Source organism: Numida meleagris, chromosome 2 (assembly GCF_002078875.1).
Source record: "Numida meleagris isolate 19003 breed g44 Domestic line chromosome 2, NumMel1.0, whole genome shotgun sequence".
Lineage (NCBI taxonomy): Eukaryota > Metazoa > Chordata > Aves > Galliformes > Numididae > Numida > Numida meleagris.
Window position 1 is genome coordinate 18,323,377 of NC_034410.1, and position 20,677 is coordinate 18,344,053.

Sequence of the window (20,677 nt, forward strand, 5' to 3'; positions counted from 1 at the left end):
GCTGAGAAATCCTGAGGAGGAAGGGGGATGTTCTCCCCGAGAGCCCTCCAGCACTTGGCTACATGCTAATCTACAAAACCAAACAGCAAAATTGGGTTTCACAGCACAGATGTTCCTTCCTAGAGCTGTTTTTTTTTATAACAAACATTCTCTTTAAGTCTGTTATGGTGACTGGGTCTTGGAGTCTGGTCCTGGCTCCTGAGAAAACACATTTTATTTCAAGGGATTACTAATGAAAATATATGAAGGATAAGAACCAGAAATCAAGAACTCTTGCAGGGATCTGAGATAGAAAAGGTGCTAGATGAGCTGGAGAGTAGTATTTGTGTCATTAGGTTAGCTCAGTACATTTAATGCTAAAGGCAGTTAAGAGGTAAATCACAGTAATGAAATTTAAGGATGTATTCCAGTAAAGCTTAAGCAAGTACTTTCACCAGATGCTTAAAAGTTAAATGGGTTCTTGAAAATTTCACTCAGCTCCTCCCTTCAATTGAACTGGTCTGAATTTTGTCATTTAATTTAGTTATGTCTCTTGCTTCATAACTAAAGCTTGTGTGGACAATCATTTTAAAGATATTAATGAGAAGTTGATAGGCATGCCAGCTTTTAGGGGATTTAGTTAAATTTACCAATATTTATCCATTGCTACTAACAGAAAGTTAATTTCATAAAAGAACAGTCTAGAATTTTGTGTTTCTAAGCTTGCACATTAATATTTTGCCACTTTCATTACAGAACACTTTTGACATTTAAGAATATTCATTATCATCCATTTCACATCACCATCAATTAGAATGTGATGTCTTTTCCAAACAGAACTTTTGTCAACCCATGTTGATCCCAGTTACACAAAAAAACATGGCTATGCTTGTCTTAAACCATTTGTATAATCTTGTTTATTATAGGACTGCTCTGGAATTACCAGTGTATTCAAAATGAAGCATGAGCTGTATACTTCATTGGAATACGGTTGGTGGAGGGCTTGATAGATGATTCACTGGTATTATTGTGTTAGATTCACAACTAGTATACCTATTCCTTTTGATTAATTGTAAATACGTTGTGCAGAAATACAGCACAGACTGGGTCATTGATTGTGTAATTATATGTTGCAGATAACTTCATGATCTATTTCTATTGTTCTTTAAAGTCTGCCATTAGTGTTTAACAGCAACAATGTGCAGAATTACTTTATGTTGAAACATTATATAGAAAGTATTATGGCATAACAAAATGATTAAAAGAAAATAACATTAAATAAATAGTAATCAAACAAAATATTTCTTCTCATTAGGCTACCCCTTGAAATTGCATTTAACACGCATCCCAAAATAAAATTTAAAATGCATATTGGTATAAAATACATACATATAACTTATAAAATGTATAAACATAAGTGTGAACAGAAAATAGTTCTACATTATGCATAAATGAAATTTAAACCACCTAATTTACAATTTAGATTCTTAGGACATTGCTAGAGGGATGAATTTTACAGAAAGCTGTTGGACATATACAGATTGAATTTGTCCTATAAAACATTGCTGCCTAAATCTTGCCACCGGACAAGGTACCTTTTAGCAACAGTGGCATTTTGTTTGCTCCTTTTTAAATTTAATCAGTGAGGTTAAAAGTTCCCAATATGCAATTCACTATCAACATAGCTGAAATAAAATATTATGGGCATTTCCTTTGGGCCGTTTGCCATTGTTTTACTGGATTGGAAATTACAGCAATTTGACTGGTATGTCTATTAATCTGTGTTTTTTTTCCCCTTAGCTATTGAAAGCGAGCATTGTTGTGTCTGTACTGCAGCAGAAGTGGTTTTAAAATTGAAAACTTGCACATTTGCTTTCAGCTCACACAATGATCTAGTTTGATACAGAGTTCTGTTGGCTGCTGCGTAAAGCAGTGAGTGCTATCACCAAAAAAGTACAGCTTTAAGGGAATAGTGACACTTTGTTAAGCATAAAGGCTGTCTATGTGATTTACAGTACTGGCAGTGTCAAACGTGTCACGTGGGTGTCAGAGAAGAACTAAATATCTTCTGATATACAGGCTCCTCCTATAAATCTGTTTTGGGTCCTACATAAAGCATTTAATATTTTAACATAAAGGAAATGGAAAAGTGGTGTGGTGTTACTTTCTGGTGGCACTCTACTACCTCTGTAGTGAATAACTTCACAGTATAAAATACAGACATACCAATAGTTTCTCACTAATCACATGTTATTAAAACCAGAATGTTGTGAAACCTGAAGCAAATTATTTAAAAAAGGTCAAATGTAAGAGGATTTATGTTGACTATTTTTTCTTTTTTTTTTTTCCTCAAACATTTTTGATTAATTTGAATTCACTAGTTAAGGGAGTCATTAAATATTTTTTTTTCTGTAGTATAGCATTGTGGATCTCTGCAACATTCCTGGCACTTTGGACATGTGTTTGCATCAGTTTTAAACCCCAAACCAAAGCAGTCTGTCATGATTCCTGTCCCTACAAACAATGGCTATCCCAGAAATGGCTACATTTGTCTACAAAGTCACCTCAGACTCTTCAATGGCAACTCCATTTGAATTGATACATTTCTGATATTGAAAATAAATCAACTACACAATGCAGAGATACTCTCATTGTGCTGCTTTTCAAAGCTCTCTCCTCTGAGAAACAGATCTTGAAGCTGGGGTTTGGGAAGCAAATAAAATAGGCAGATTTTAGAGTGGTTTAAAGTAGCAGCTGAAGTGTTACTAAATGCTCCTTTAGAAATTGCCTTGATATGCAGAGGAAATTGTTATGAGTTACCAGACCTTTTGAGTTAGAGCATGCTTTGGCCCCTGAATTTTCTTGAGTGTCCAGAGGATCCACTTGAAGAATAAGGCAGATAAACAGGAAATGCAGAAAAATTTAATCCCTTTTATCTTCCAGATATTTGTGCTTTGGTTTTAAAATACCTTGGAAGTTATTCCTTTATCCTTACGATTTACTTCATGTCTGTAGCGATTCTGCATATAAGCTCAGGGTGGCACAGAACCCTGAGAGGTTATGTGCCTCTCCTACTTACCTCTGAATTTATTACATGATTGATCATGTTGTTACAATGAATACAGCCCCATTTTACAAGAAAAAAAGCACTTTATTATTAATTCCCAGACAACACTTCACATGAATCACGCTGAATATTTTAACTACTAATGTAGCTCTAATACACAGTTTCATCAGAGACCAATTGTAATGTAGTGCCTTATTAATGTCCACTTCTTGCTAACATGTCCGTATGAATACCAAATAGATTACTAATATTAATGCTGTTAATACACTACGTTTCTAAAGTAAGCATACCTTACTTCTCAGTTAATTGTATTCAGTCTTAGCTATCAAAACTGTAACAATGTTGACTAAAGCTTTACAAATTCACACGCTATATATAACATAGAATACTTGTCACAGAATTATAATGTTTTATGAACAGTATAAAATGGTTGAAAAAAGAAAAATGAGTAACTTGAAAAAGTAGGACTTAAAGACTGAAATGAAGAATAAAATGAACACAGCTTTCTTTGGAGGAAAAAAAAAAGATTATTTATAATGACCTCTAAATTATTTAGACTTAGCCTCCCAAACTTTTAAAACATGCAAAAAAATATTAAAACACTACATTCTCACTTTTTTTTTTTTTTTTTGTTCTCTGTAGCTGTATGCTAATCACTGTGCTGAGTGCAAATTGACATTTTCTTGCCATTATGATCAATCAAAGTCTTTGTTCTAGGAATGATCACATAATTAAACAGAAGATTAAAGAATTCCCATGAATAATTTGTGCTCATTTCTCCCTCTTATACCCATTTAACCCAGTCGAGCATGCCTGCTGACTTGTCTCAGACTCTTATTTTCATTGGAAAAGTAGAATACGCACCCTCCCCTGTAGCTGATAATGATTTTTGTTTCATGCTACTGCTTAAACATTTCTCTGAACTTGACCAGCTCTTCCCCAAAGCATATTCTACTGACCTTGTTCAAAAACAAAAGGACAAATAAGTGCTTTTATGAAGAAATGTTAAAAAGGAGAGATATACTTTTGAAAAAATGGATTTTTCTCTAGTGGTTATAGTAATATATGTTGGCGGAGACATATATTTTGGCTTGTGATCCATAGAAGGCCAGAGGACAGCAAGAATCCAGCATCACAACATGAGCTACTTTCGTTCATCTGCTATATCTCATTCTCACCTCTTGAACACTCAAAGTGTCATGTTCTTGGATTCCTTCTAGGGTCTCCTCTTCTAATCCGCGTTTCTTTTTGGAAGTAACAAGATAAAGACAAAAAAACCAACAACCCAAGAAGTGTACCCAAGAAGGGCACCATCAGCAAATACATAAAATGCATTGGTGGCAGCTTCAATTATAATTGCAGTGGCCAGCAGATGCAGAAATATGAAATGGTATAGCAGTACAAAGCACTGCTGTGTCTAAAACAGCTCAACCAATGAGCCCAGTGGGAAGCTCTGAGCAAGCTCTGAAGCCCTATGTACTGGCAAGGAGGAGAGCACGCAGCTACCAGTTTGCACTTAAAGTTTCTTAAGGTAAAAGAATCTTATCTTAAATCTTATCTCCTTAAAGAGGAGATAAGATATTTCTCCCCTTCCCCATGTTTTTCAAAAATCCCAGAGTAGTGGCCAATGACAAATGGCAAGGCAAGCACAGGAACAGGCTGTAAAGATGATAATCCTTTCTAAGCAGAATTCCTATCTCCCTGCAGTATGGAACAGCTAAGCCAGAAGCATTACTGTATGTTTGAAAATAGTTACTAAAACATCACAAGTTATTAGAACATCAAGATCAGGATCTGGCTATTTGTGTACAAAACACGTTTGTCAAAATGTATCATAACTATGCTTTGTTTTGATAAAGAAATTTGTCAAAATCAAGGGACTATATTCTCTATTACTCTGAGATTCAGGGAGCTAAAACAACACTAAAAAGCATGTATTGACCACATTGCAGGAGGTGTTAGGTTTTGTTAAAAGTTTTTTCTTGCAATTTATTTCTGCTATTACCTTGGATCATTAGTGTACAAACAAGTTTAAACTAGAATAAGTATACCATTCATCATCTGGCTAGAATAACCGTCTTCAAATTACTCCAGGAAAACAAGCCTCTGTTGGAAGCAATTCATTTTTACTACGTGGAATTTATGACATTAACAGCATGAACGTACAGAGGCTATTTAGTCAAGGACTATTATTAACTAGGAGAAGTAAGAAACCTACGTATAAATATTTAAGAAATTATTTTTTGTGACATTTTCTTTAGATGTTGAGAAGTGAAACTGTAGCATGGCTGAATGAAAATATGAATTCTACTGCTTTGGTTCGAAGTACGGCCATGTTTCCAAAAATGAAAAAAAACTCTAATTTTTATCTGCAACCCTAAAATTTCATTCTTGGGTTGTTATGCAGCTGTTAGATGTGAGACCATTACCATTCAGTGGATATGAGTAACTCTTGTTTTTGCTGAAATAAGAATTGTGAAAAATTACTGAAGTTCAGGAAGATGAAAACTGAATGTTAACAATTTATTTAAAAATATTCTATACAGGTAAAAAAGAAAAATAGTTTTGGTAAAAGACCAATAATCTGGTGTTTTCTGTTGCTTCAGAAATAATAGAGCATAGTGACAATTCTCTCAGGAAACAGCTGCTGATGATAAATATAATATACTTCGAATTTTTTCATAAATTCTTTATCATATGCCTCTATTTACAACATTAAAATATGAGTACCATTAATAATAAATATATTTTGTTTCAGAAAGGATAATGTGATAAATTCTGGCATTACTGATTTTTTCCTTGTTATTAATGTAATCTTTTTTTACAAAAAGACATAAGAGGACATGATGCTTGGAGATTTAAGGACCATGGTATAACCAGCATTTCAGTGTTTAATGAAATTCTGAAAGCAGTGCCTGTCTATTGCAGAATAAATGAGAATTTGACTACATGTGCTTGATGTTGTAGGAATGTTCAATTCCTGTTTATGATGCTGAAAATAATCATTTCACACAGATTTAACCAAATACCAGAAAGTTCAAGAGCTGGAGACACCTGGCACTTTGCTGTGTTGCGTCTTATGTCTTTATAGCAACTTAAGAAGAATAGTGAACAAATTCCATATTTCTGTCTTATTAATCACGTTGCAGAAGGAAAATAGCATGTATGATCATCCTACTGTGGTTCCTTATTTAAAACCTCCATGAATATCTTTTGGTCACTTCCAGCAAAATTTGGGGTTAAGGCAGGTGTGTGTCTGGAAGGTGTGATGCTCTGACTGTCTTCATTAAAATCAGCAGTGGAGCAGGAAATAGCAGTCCAGCTTCAGGGTACATAGCAAGAGAAGTAGCAGTGTGCTGCCAGCTGGCCAGCTAGCAAATGTACAGCAGCTGATGAGCACTCATGCAGCTCTGTGCCAGGCATAGTGGCTAATGCTTCTGTTTTTTTTTGTTGCAGTTAGGACAATTCAGGGAAACAAGCTCAAGAGACAGTTTTAGGGTAGGCTTATAGAGCTTGGGGAAGAAGTGAGGATTCTACTGCAGTTTACAGAAGAGAGAGGAAAGTGAAATATGATTTTACAATGCAGCAGAGAGACAGTCATCACCAATCACTTACCAGCAAAAGGACCTGAGGGAATCACATGGAGCTGTGTCAGGGGAGTGTCAGGCTGGGTGTTAGGAAAAGGTTCTTCACCAGCAGATGGTTGGGCCCTGGAACAGGCTATCCAGGGTGGTGGTCGTGGCACAAAGCTGCTGGTGTTCAAGAAGCATTTGGATAATGCTCTCAGACATAGGGTTTGAATTTTACATGGTCCTGCGCGGAACCAGGGCCTGGACTTGATGACCCTTGTGGGTCCTTTCCAACTTGGGATAGTCTGTGATTCTAAACATACTATCAGAAAGGTGTGGAGAGGATGATGGACAAATATCAATAGGAATCATGCTTTGTTACTTCTGCTACCCAGGAAACATCATGTCAGTTAGATAACAAAACAAAAATTGAAAAATATTTCTGTGGTCCCAGGCACAGAGCTCTGAGGTTCCATTGTATTATTAAGAAAAAGTGAAAGATGAACAAGACTACAACAACAACAACAACAACAGCATACCCAAAACCAAGTAGTCCCGTGCAAAATGGAATGAAGCCACGCTTCAGTGTGTTTTTCTGTGTGGAGACTTGTAAGTCTAATAAATGTCAAGCATTTCAACATTACCTGAACTAACAGAGATAATGTCTGCATACAAAAGCTCATTTTATAATATCTGAAGTAGCTTTTTATATTTTATATTTGCCAGTAGGTTTAAAATGACGTAGACTGTTAAAATGTAGTAAGGTAGGAAAACATAAGCACAGCAGAAACATTTAAACCTTCAAACTGAAAATGACCACTAGATAATTCAAGTGGGTGTTATGGAAGATATATATTCAGGTTATTTAAACTGTAAGCTATATCTTATATTGCAGAGGTTGATACTCAAAATCAGGAGACAAACCAGAATCCCTCCCATGTAGGCTTGTGAGGACTTAAGTTGCAGCTGTGTGGGAGGTCAACTTAGCAGAAATAAGTTACCTGAACATGCTAGTTGCTATCTTCTGACAATCACTAAGCTAAATACATCAGTAGCACTGTGGTAGCCACTGTAGATTGGACCAGAAGGGAATTTGGTCAGATATGGCTTTCAAGGTTAATAATAAATCTGCTTTTAAAAAATAAGGGTACATGCCATTGTATCACAGTGCTGAATCACATACTGAGCAGATATTCAAATTCATGATTCATGACCATTGTGATTTATTTTGATATGTTTCTAATTATACATAGACTTTTCCTTTGCTTCTGCCCCTTGGAAAACTAAAACAGCCATTTAAAATCCATTTCTAATGTAAAACTGCAGAAATATTTAAGTCATAATTTCTCAAATAAAAGATATAAAATTATGATTATCAGAGCTCAGGAATCTGGATTTGATTAAACATTTTATTAACACAGTGGCATTTGAACTGTCCAAATGTAAAATGAATTCAGAGTTATAATTACCAATCAATTTGTGCACCAACAGAAATATGAAAGAGTAGATATATATAAATTTGGCATTCTATATTTATGTATATACTTATTGATTTAATTTTTAATATGATATTACTTTCAGAACGTAATTATTGTAATAAATGATTTATTCTGTGGAGAGTTGCTCACATTGCAAATGCTGCGGGATCATAACATACTTTCAGATTTTAGAACAAATCTACAGGCAAAGAGTCATACACAATATTAATCCTGTTTTCTGTCTATTTTCAAGGAACTGCATAATTTTTCCATGTCTCCTGATGCCTCACCATAGAGAGGATTTGGAAAAGAGGTAGCATTCTCACCTTCATTAAATGGATACTAAAAATAAAAAAGAACAAAATTTAAAAAACAAATCATTCAATTAATTAGTTAGAACGCATCTGTCTTACTGGAAATTTTTGAATTACTGTATGATATAACAAAGAGCTACAGTAAACAGCATTAATGAAATTACTGTTATGAGGATCTTGGCAGCCAATCTAGCCCTATTATCTTCCTAAGTTACTAGCACCTTCCAGAGGTGCTAGTATTTTTAATAGCATTTTAAGCAACTTCTTTCTCTTTCCTCTGCTACAGCATTTCATTTAAAAGGCCAACACATATCCTACTTTAGAAGAGAAATGTATTATTACATACCTCATGCCATGGAGAAACACTGATTTGAACAACAGGTGAGGTGGTGTAGCCAGGAGACTGTAAAAAGACACAACAGCTTCAGAATATTTTTTTGAGCTACAAATGATATTCAGAAAATATCCTTCCATGTGGCTGTCAGACTAACACGCTCTAGGAATGCAAAAGTGCGAGACAATGGTATAGACAAGTGTAAGACAACGGTAGGCTTGCATAGTTTCAGTCTTCAGAAAAGTCCAGAGAGAATTGTTCTTTCCTTATGAAACTTAGATGCCCAGAAGTGCATCACTTATAGGTATTCAGCTGGAGGTAAGAGATGTTGTTCAGGCTTTATAGTATCTTTTAATTTGTGATATATCATTCAGATTTAAGGTTCATCAGACACAAACAAAACTCATAACTCTTGTATTTCCTTTTAGTGGGAGAATTAGTAAAAAAATGTACCTTCCCAATCTTAAAGAAAAGAGAGGAAAATTTGGTACAACACTGTGCTTCAATCACAGTGCCTGCAGCTGTCTTCTCTGAAAATCTCTCCCCTGACACTGTGCTTCTATTTTTCAGCTTGCTATTAAACTAAGACTGTCAGGAATCTCTTTTAAATGCAATACAAACATCCTGATAAATTGTACGTTATTGTGATGGGAATGTTTCCTACTTGGAGATCTCATAAACTCAAACATGAAACTGAATTATTTTGGTCTAATGTCTCTAAAATCATCTGTAAGGAACCTGTAAGAGATTGTATATGACATATCACAATCCTGTTTAAAATTATGGTGAAATATTATATTATTGACTATGAAAGAGACAAGGAAATTTTATCTTTCTATCCTAGCTTAATTCTTTCAGTTCTGATAAGGGTAATATCAAAATGAGGGCAGAAAGGATGTTTTAAATTTGATTTGGCTCCTTGTAAATTTAAGGTGCTTCAACTTTATTATTTCCAATGACAAATAGCACAGAAAGCTGCATTTTAAGTCAAGTACACTTCTCTTGTTAAATTTAAAACATAAATTATAGCAACCACTCTGAGGTGACAGCTAAATCTTGTCTTGAATTCTTTTACTGAGCTATGTTCACATTTACATATACACTTTATTCGCAAAGTTCTTTGCTAGCCTAGAGTCTCAGTTATGATCAACAAATAGCATTAGGGAAAAATATGACCAAGGAGCAGACACTGTATAAACTTGTTTGATTAGTTTGCAAAAAGAATTTTATAGTGATGGAAATTGTAATGCACATTTTATTAAAGTTAACTGAATGCATGAAGATGACTTGAGCACCTTTGTGTGTGATGTTTTGTAGTTGCTTTTGTTTTTTTTTCCCTGAAGTAAAAGGAGACATATCCCAGTAAGAATTTTCTTTGATACGTCTGGCTAAAAACTCCATCTAAAACTGTTTTGCTTTTTTTTTTTCCCTCAGATTCAGTGGCTGACAGACTGTATTAGTTCTAAACATCAAGATGTTCGCAGAATTGGGTTGATTTCAAATCTGCCTATACTTTGAAAATGCATGGGAACTGATCTGATGCAGCAGTTTTTAAGTCTTAAATTTTATTAAATAACATTCAGTGGTAGATTACACTATTTGTTTTACTGGGAAAGCTATTTGAGGGCTACAAACACATTTTTTCTGAATGCATAGAACCAGCTATTGCTGCTTACCTTTACTTTTCCAGATGAACTAAGGTCTTCATACAGTGGATTGGCAAATGAAGTATTAATGGTTTCCCCTACTTTCCTTGAAAAGTCAAACAAACAACAGTAAAACTCTACAATACCATACGGGCTCCCAAAGAATCAGATAATTTCAGGATGGAAAAGACTTTCTAAAAAGCTGAAAAATATACATGGCTAAATATATTCTCAATTCAGCTCTACTAAAATGAATGAAAACAAATATATCATCCATATAAGTGTGATATATTAAGAGAATTATTTTTCACTTGTTTCCGTTAAGAAATATATGTGTTTGGATATGCATAGAGCTATTAATTTTTCATTAAATGCAGGCATTGCGCTATACATTAGATTAAACAAGATATTAGCTAACAAGTTGCACTGCTATAATGTACATGGACTTTTAAAATTAATTCAGGGAAAGCATTTTAGGCCATTTACATAATCAGAAATAGCTCTACTATTGTAAGTGTTCTTCATACTTTTTGCTGAAAAGTCAAGAATATTTTATGAACCCCTGAAGATACTGGATTGTAAAAGTTTCATGAATGGATGCAATGCTTTGAGCAATTTAAAATAGACAAATAGGAGAAACTGTGGGTCTCCTGTTCATTACCTCAGCTAGAAGGTTAAACATATGCTTTCCCAACAGAGGCATTCACATATTTAATTCTTTTTTTTTTCTGGAAGCACATATGAGCTGTTCCCATTAATTCTTCAAAAGCAAAAGCTATTTGGAGATGGCACTTTCTACCTATATCTGAAGTTTTTTCCAGATAGATGACTTCTGAAAAGATACATTTAGCTTTTTTTGTTTTTTTTCCCACTGGCGCTTTTATGAGTAAAAATATCTCCCCCATTGAACTTAAGCAATTTGTGCAAGGCATATACATTACATAAGCATGTTTTGTGCATACTGAAAGCAGTGTTTGTACAATATACTAAAATAAAAATTTCTCTAAAGCTAATATTCAATTTCAATGGTTAAGAGATAGATTTTCTTGTATTAAAAAAGTAGCGCTATTCCAAAGCTACTCCTACAGGTGCTTTAAGCACTGTCTCCTTATTAACTACTAGCCAGACTTGGTGTGAGCCAGGGCAAGACACACTGCATGATTTCTTTAGCAAAAAACAGAATAGATGCTCAGGAGACTACACAGGTAGTATATAGAAATTTATCCTCTTATGAGTTAAAACTGTGTAAGAAAGGCTATAAACTAAAACAGATATGTATCCTTAAAATCTTTCACAAGACTGTCAGAAAGAAATTCCTTCTAATGGCGACCTCATAATTCACTTTGATTACCTGTCATGGCAATGTGGAGAACTGAATATTTGAACCTGTTGATTTGTCCATGTGGCCTTAATCATACTATTAATTATTCATGGTATTCTGATGCTGTTAGTTAGTTTAGTGAAGCTATAATATATTAGGTTATTCATATGCATCCGAGTGTATATTTGCATACTAATTCTCCTGAATAAAGTCCATAAAACTTACAGAGAATTGATTTTTTTATTCTAAAATCACACTGTGGTTCACAAAGCCTGAGGCCAGAAGAAAAATAAGTTTTGAAGAAACTTGGCTGTGCTTGTAAGCTTGTGCTCGAAGGGCCAGATTTGCATGCCTTTATTTTGGTGTCTCATTTAGACATCAGAAACCATATGTATGGGCTAAGATCATGATATGGAAATAAGATTCTGCTTATAGTTAGTGAAGATACTTCCAAAGGGCAAGTTACACAATTTACGGAGGGAACCACCCAATGTGTCAATAGGAGATGATAAGGATAGGGATGGCTCTAATTCTTTTTTGTTCCCCACTCCTCCATAGAACTGAAGCAATTTTTGCAAGGCTCATATATTACATATATGCGCAGGAACATTCTGAGTTCTTAGCTGCATCCTGATAGCAGAAAGGAGACTGAACACAGATCTCCAGCTTCCTCTGCAAGTCCACTAACCAGCAGGCTGCTGAGCAAAACTGTGGGCACAAAAATCTGTTGGCTGTGTTCTTCAACATCTCTCCGTATTTTGTGCTGAAATTGGTCCAGCTTATGTGTGTGAGGTTTTCTTAAGCATAGTAATTCAGACTTCCTCAGGTTATCCAGCATATTTCAGATGTCTCTGCATGTTAGGCCTGAATCACAAGTGAGGTTATGTAGCCATGCATCTAATGGAAATTTAAGGGCAAAATATGGGCACTGGTTATTTTTATGCAACTCAGATTTATCTAAACTGGAGAATAGGCTTTACAAATTGATCTCCTGCTTTCAATAAACTTTTTGCCAAAGTAGTGCTTTGGATTTCGTATTACCTTGCATAACATAAGTCACATATGTGTTACCACTGTAGAATAAGGGCAAGGGTAACCCATCACTCACAAAAATTATGGTTCAGAATAACTGATGAACTTGAAATGTAGAAAAAGTAGAAAACCCATAAAGCAAAGTTCAGGAGACTGTATCAAGCAGGAAATAAGAATAATTAGCATTGAAAAAGCCAGGCATATGATATTTTAGAAAAGGAGGACAACAATAACAAAAATGACTCAAACATGGGTAAAGCAGCTCAGACAGAACTGTGCTTTCTAACATAACCATACGTACCACAATAGGAAAGGAATAATCATCTTGGGATGTAGACCAGGTCATATGGGCAATGGCTTTGGTAAACCTATCTGCATCCCCTAGTAAAAAAAGCTGCTGCCTTGTCTTAAATTTTCCCATATAACTTCAACCATATGGGAGAAGGTTATATATTCCACAAAATATCTGCCAGTTTAGAAAGGGACTGCTCAGTAACATCATGTTTTCTAACAGAAAAATATAGAATCTGGATTTAATTGGTTTGGACATAAAACTGACAATTCTCCATTTCTCAATATACTTCTCAATTAAAAATCAAGTATTTCTGTTTGTCAGTGCACAACTTTGTAGGAAATACAGTACAAGAAGAATGTTTATCATCAGGTTCATAACAACAAAATCCTAATGGACCAAAGAGTCAATTAAAATTAAGATGATCATTAAAAGAACCGCTTAAAATAATTCTTTGTAGAGGTTTCAAAGTTTCTGTTCTAAATAGTAACTGTAACTCGAGATCTCTATTTCCAAATAATTTAGGAAACCTTTTTGTACTTTGCAGAAGTACAATATATTTTGCATATCCCACAGAAGAAATGGAGGACAGGATGCAAGGAAGGCAGGCATTCTAAAAGCTCGATTTAGAATCACTTTAAAAGTTGCTTTGTTGCTTGATTAGTTTATTAATATGCTGCCTGGGCTTTCTAGGTCTACACTTTACATACAGTCATTTAGGAAACTTTATATATATATATAGATGGTCAGTTCTTTACATCTTGGTGCTGAAGAGTCTGGAACAAGAGATTTACTGTGTTCTTTCAGCATGTCACCTCCAGTTTCTTCGCTTGCTTTTATAGGTTTGCTAGCCATGAGATATATATTTCAGAAAAACTCTGAATAATAGTAGAAATAACTGAATGCTTATTATAGCAATAGTTTTTATGCTTCAGAAAAAACTATTCTACAGAAGAAGGAATGGATTAGGATAGCAATATTAGACTAATAAAACATCTCCCAAACAACAGATATGGTTGCTGATTCACAACTTTTTTTCTTTTTCTCCATAACTATATCATTTTCTCTCCTTCTACAAGAAGAATACATTTTTCCCCTCTAGTTCACAAGCTGAAAAGAGCTGAAAAAATGTAATTATCTTGTCATTTTGTTAATCATTTTGGGATATAGGAACAGAAGCACAGCCACCTCTGGCAGTGCTTCAAATGTCCTTGGAGAACCTCCTCTGGAATACACTATTCATTTCTCCACACCAAACTTTCAGAAGGATGTGGTCTAATTGGAGAGGGTCTTGGGGACAGCAACAGGGAATAATCATTTTTGTAAGTAACCCTTAACCATAAAGAGAGGCTGAAAACACTGAGCTTGTTTAGCTTACCGAAAACAGACTGTAGGGAGGCACAAAAACATTCGAGTGCATATAACAAGGTTTTTGCAGGGAGGAGGGGAATGTTTGTCTATATATCTCCACAATGAATAGGACAAGAACTAATGATCTTAAATCGCAGAAAGACATGTTGACAGTTAGGAACAAACCTTTCTTTCTACTTGCAGTACAGAGATTGTCCTAAGAGGCCATAAAATCCATGTTAGCAGAGGTCTTTAAGTGCAAATGCAGAAGTGTCATATTTGAGTCTTTTGTGTGGCTGGAGGAAGGACAACAATTGTTGGCCCTGGTTTCCCATGATTTTCTATCATTCTAAAATATTATCTCTGAGCTCCTCAGTTTTTCAGTCTTTTGCCTATATGGTAAGATATATTTTTTATATGCTTAGGAAAATTTTGTATTTTATGCTCATTTTAACTGATAGGACTGATAACCACTGTAGTGCATTAGCATTGCAGCTGATGGTATAGCTCAAGATTGGGAAAGAAATAAGTTGAAAGGATCCAGAGACATTGTCTGCATTGGGGGCAATACCTATGTTTCTACATAGCTTAGCTAGGTGGAAAGCATTTGATTTTCATTTTATGTGTTTTGTTCTTGAAAGTAAAATGAAGCATGAGAGGGCAGATGTAACAAAATGGAAGTCAAAATGAAGTTTTGCTTTTATACAGTCAAAAGGGACAGATGCCTCTGAAGAAGTGAAGAAACTGGCAGCCTTTCCTGAACCAGAACACATCATCTCTGCAGCACGAACAGGAATGTGAGAAACTTACAAGCTTCCTCCAGTTTGGGAATTCTGTACAAAAGTTTCACATATCCCCAGCTGGGAGCTTGGAAGTTGCTTGCATATCTGAATGCCATTGTAGTAATGAAGGAGACTGCTGCCAAGCTCTGTGGCAGGCTGCTTTTGTCCATTAGTAAATAAACTTATATGATGACTTCCAGTAACTCCCACTTAGACACTGATGAGTTTCAAGCTTGAAGATCAGAGATGAAATTATTGCTAAAGAAGGAAAAGGAGAGAACAAAGCAAGAGAAGAGCATGCTGTCTGGGTTGGAGGGAGGGCTTACATCACAATCAGTCTTTCCAGTGAAGAAAAAGAAGCGTACCCCTATTGCCTCCTACCTGGTTTGCTAGTGAAAAGATTAGTTCTGTGGACTCTGAAACTTTTCCTTTAGCTTTTGTGCATATTCCTGTGCTATTTCTTTTGAGACATAGATAGATCTGTCCTACATTTAAAAATGCCCTGAGAGCTAACAAAGACTGTTAGTGTACTTCTTTGAGGAGCAGCTACAAATGCATGCATTTGTTGTTCTATAGCAGGACAGAAAATAAAGGAGACTCATAGAAATTGTTAAAAAATAGCTAAATAGCAAAAGATTTTTTTCAAAAGGCAGTAAATATGGGCTCAAGTGTGCAAAAGCTTCCCTGTGTAAGAGAGACCTAGCAGACACTTTAGAGTATGGAGTTCCTCTAATGCCTAACGCGTTTGAGAAAACAGCATAACCAAGGAAGTCTAAAAGAAGACACAAGCCTCTGAAATGAGAATGAACTGTAGAAAAGTATAATGTGCACAATTAATACTTTTAGTTCATCAAATTCCCTTAAAAAAAATAAAATAATCAAGAGTAAAATCTCATGCCTCTGTGTGGTGCTGTCACATTGTACATTTTATAGACTTATGCAAACACAAGTCACTTCTTATTCTCAAGCTTTATCTTAAAGATCCAAACTATAGTATTATAACATTGGCTAACTTTAGGCTGGTCACTGATGATTACTGATTAAGTAGTTAAGGAATGACTTGCATTAATTTACTGCTATGCTTCCGGCCAAGATTTTTATACATCAAATCGTGCTGGTTACCAGGTAGGTAAAGGGAAAAACTGAATTTGAGAGCAAAAATTCATCAAAAGTTTCAGATTTCAGTGTTTTCATAAGTTCAAAATTTCAGTGAAATTGTCACTTGGTAGTTAGGTTATTCCTTGATGATGCCTACAAAATGCATTCAAACTAACATGTTAAGTCAGCTATGGCTAAAAACAATGAAAATACAAATGTATATTCTGTACCGTGGGTTAAGTAATTTAATAGTATTAGTCAGTTCCTAATAGAAAAACTCAGAACCACAAGAATCTCCGTATTTTTAACTTACGCTTTTTCATGCAGTGAAAACAGATCAAGATCAGAATGAGTTCTTCTGTGTAAACTATCTAATCCTTTTTATTTTTTTTCTTCACAGCTCTAACTCTGTTCATTTCAGAAGTGTCATAGTAAGAAGATTCTCATTCAGCCCTGTTTTTCTTCATATCTAGCAGGATGCTTAAGTGTTTTTGTATATTTATACATATTCATGTATAAATATACAAAATATCTCTAGTTTATTTTAGCATATATACCTACAAAGAAAGGAAAAAGTATTCCTCAAATACAGATATGTTAGGAGAAGTGGAAGACACTGCAGTATCCCTTAAGCAGATATTTGTGAAAGAAAAATGGAAGTGTTTAAAACACAAGAGAAAGTAGCTTAAGAAAAATAATTTCATTTAAATACCATCAAACATATTTTATTTGAAAAGTATTAATTGAAATTACAAAATAAATTTAAGCAGCTCTTGTGATACAAGTTATCTTGCACTTCTGAGGTGCATTTCTATATATGTACTTCAGTTGGTTGCATAAATGGAAATGAATTAAGTTTAAAGCCTCTGTTAAGTAAGATAAAGCAATGCTATTATTCCCACTTAACAGAAGGTGAAGCAGACATAAAGAAAGTAGGTGATGCTACAAACTCAATTAACAGTAGCACAACCACTAAATGTTCTTGCTTCAGCATTTCCCTTCTGTGTCCATGGACAACTCTACCTGCCAGAGGAGGTATGCAGTGTAAGGAAAGGTGTCGGCAGCAATAACATCAGGACAGGAGTTTGCACAGTTTAGTAGATAGTTTTAGAGATAACAACGTCCCCAAAGCAAGAAAGGTCTATAGCAAAGCGGAGGTTTAAAGGAAAAGAGACATCTTTGAATAGGAGTTTCAGAGAAGAAAATGAAGGGTGAGGGAAATAACACAAGAATTGGCAAGGCAGTTCACTGTAGGAATTCCTGAAAGGGAGTAAGTGAAACTTGCTGCTGATGGAGAAGGATTGAGTAGAGGAAGTAAAAAGGTAGGCAGAGATGAAAATATAGGTGTTATAGGAAAATAAAAAACAGCAAAAAGAATTTTAGGGAGAAGATTTGAAATAATCTGAAATTATCAGAAGGAATGTCAGAAAGGTCTAAAAGATAAAAGATCTGTAAAATAATGCACTATCAATCTGGGGTAGGTCTTATAAAAATGAAATCAAATCATTGGATAAAGAAAGATCTCTAGTACTACTAGCAATGTTATCCAAGGCATTTGAAATAAATTTTGAAAAAAAGGAGCACCAATTTTGCTGATTTCTTTCATTCAGTGCATCAGAGCATCAGAGGATGCTCTTTATGTAGGAAGGTGTCAGAAGAGAATTTCCTTGCTGTTTGCACATAGTACTTAGCAAGGTAAGTACAGGATGGGAGAAATGTGCATTTGGGGAAAAAAAGTCACCATCCAGAGCACTCATTCACCACGAGTAAGACCAGTAGTTAGACCACAAGCCAAGAGTCTGTACTGGAGTGATCCTAGTGAAAGATAGCAGTATCAGACAGTGGGTGTGAGATGAAGAGGCAGAGTGAAGAGGTGGAAAGAATAGACATGGTGTCACAGGTGAAGTGCATCTAAAGAAGCACTGATTAAGAGGGCTAATACAAAATCAAACAGGAAGCCAGATTGTCAGTGTGTCCAGGAACAAAAGAAGTGGAGACAAACACTATGATTTGTGGAAATCTTCATGTGATTCTACAGTTTTACAGCTTGCATTTTTTTCCCAATTTATTAATTTTTTTTTAATGAAAAACACTAATCTTTTAAAGTGGGAAAAAAGCTCTGCTCTTATGCCATCCAGGTATTGCAGGTAAGAGTAAGTTCTCAGGTGTCTGTAAACATTGCAATATTTAGGGTAAAATGTTCTCAAGGGAAATGTGTACTCAGTAGCTTCAGCTGTGAACCTGCCTTTAATAAACTAATTTGGCCTCAGAGGTTTCAAGAAATCACAAATACATTACATTTTTCTCATTTAACCATCATGTACAAAAGCACAGCTACTGCTATTAAGCTGGATTAACTTTACAGTTTATGAATAATCATATGGAGCTGAATAAAAATATTCTAAAAGTCATGCCATAACTCATTTTTAATGGACTGCAGTCCACTAAGATCAGAACTAGAGTGTTGCAAAACTAAGTTTTACATTTAGTGTTGCATGTGAAGGCAAACAGGGAGATTTAAATGTTGAAACCAAGGAGACTGGGCAGTTAGCCATTGCTTTGTGCCACACTTGTGTCTGCCTTATGCAAAACAAAAGTTTCACTTACGTTTTGTGCTCTTTCTTCTTTGATAGGAAACATAAGGCAGCAACTGCAATTTTAATCAGCAAGAAACTGATCCCCAACCCAATCCAAATATCTGCAAAATCAGAGCAATCAGACTATTATAAGAAGAAAGGAAATACTGAAAGGATGAATAGAAAGATATTTTTTTTTCCAGACCCACCATTTCGACGGAGACTTGAAATGGGAGATTGAAGAGGCTTAGCTCTTATGTGACAACGGTTTCCTTTCCATTCTTTTCCACATCTGTGAATAAAAAAAAAATTCTGCAAAAGCGAGAAGGATCGTAAACTATGACAAGCATGCAAGAAATGCAAGTCCTTTCAAGTAATTCTGCCATTGACTGAGGCTCAACTAGGAACTTAGGTTAGAAATACATAAAATAAATAACCCCCCTACAAAACAAACAAACAAAAACAACAGAAAAAAAAAAACCTATCAAAATTCAAAGATTAGATTTGGCTTCCTTGTCCATCTTGGCATAGTATTGTTATTCTCACAGCAAAAGAAATGTGGCTGTTCATTTACCTTCTGTCTCTCTATCCCCCATGTGAATTCTAAATAAATTTCTGAGCTGGGGATCTGGGACACTGATATAGAGAAAGATACACAATTAGAAATGAGACAGAAATCTTTTCACTCCTCATCTATCTTTTTTTTTTTTGTTTATCAATTTACTTACAAAAATGATACCTCTTAAAAAATATCTCTTCAAAACCAAAGTACTGCATTTGAACAAACAACTGCAACTGTGTCACATTATTCTAAATTTGCACTTCAAGTACTCCAAGTGACTTGAAGGAACAAAAATACAAATAATCTGATAGAAGCTTTACAGTTACTGCTTAACAGTTGATCACAGTGCTCAAGCATGTACCATTTATCAGTTTATTTCTTTAAACTTCTGGCTACTTGCTTTTGTCGCAGTCTTCACTATTAGAGTAAAAAGACCTTGGAGACCAGATCTTGGTTGCCTATGGGGAAACTTGTGACCATTTGGAGTACTCCACACCATCCTTCTGGGTACTCCAGGGAGTCACAAGTGGCAGTAAGCACCCACACTTACACAGCCCAAATTAGGACTAGTGTAAAGGGAACTCTACTCTGAAAAGGTAGAGGTACTTTACACAGTAGACATACAGCTGTGTATTGACAACTAAATGTAAGGCTCTCCATTTGATAAGTTGAACCTTACTGTGAGTGTCTCACTGGAATGACTTCTACCAGCTTTTAAATTATCTGAGTGACTGGTGTTTGTTTTTTTTTTTTTAAAAAAAAGAACATCAGAAGGCAGTGATGGCAGCAATCCAGTTCCAGTCCTACTACTGTAGCATGAATAGGAAATTAATTTCACTTCTCATAACTTTTTACACATTCACAAACAATTAATTTAGAGAAATCTTACATTGAGCTGCTTTCTTACTGTAACACCAATAATTTTTTTCATAGTCATCAATTTTTATGATGCAACTTCCACTTTGTAATTGTGAGATTCTCTCCTGCTCTCCTGTATAATACAAGATCTGACATATGCAGAATTTAGTCTTTACATTAAAGTCGTTTTATCTGAACACGTGAGAGAACACTGAGCTGTTTGTAATGGGATAGCACAAGGTGCTGCCTATGTGTCGTATCCCAGCAGCTGCACTGAGTTAAATGAGGCACTCTGGAGAGAGGAGAGTATTTCACTTTCCTGCATGTGTTCAAATGAGTGTAGAGAGAGGCCAGTTAGGATGATAGGAGCAGCATGCATCTGTTTGCAGTCTCAGTAAAATTTTGGAGTAATCAGGGTG

At 35.2% G+C, this 20,677-nt stretch overlaps 1 protein-coding gene across 1 annotated transcript in view; it reads right to left on the reverse strand.

Annotated features, from left to right (window-relative positions):
* The window catches only part of MALRD1 (MAM and LDL receptor class A domain containing 1), a 223,310-nt gene continuing 210,160 nt past the window's right edge, over positions 7,528 to 20,677 (reverse strand). Inside the window, exons 36-40 of the mRNA XM_021388959.1 lie at positions 19,048 to 19,130; positions 18,870 to 18,960; positions 10,418 to 10,493; positions 8,754 to 8,810; positions 7,528 to 8,435 (exon numbers count right to left, since the gene is read on the reverse strand). Of these exons, the coding sequence (XP_021244634.1) occupies positions 8,319 to 8,435; positions 8,754 to 8,810; positions 10,418 to 10,493; positions 18,870 to 18,960; positions 19,048 to 19,130 (424 nt within the window). The 3' untranslated portion in view covers positions 7,528 to 8,318. The remainder of the gene's footprint in view (positions 8,436 to 8,753; positions 8,811 to 10,417; positions 10,494 to 18,869; positions 18,961 to 19,047; positions 19,131 to 20,677) is intronic.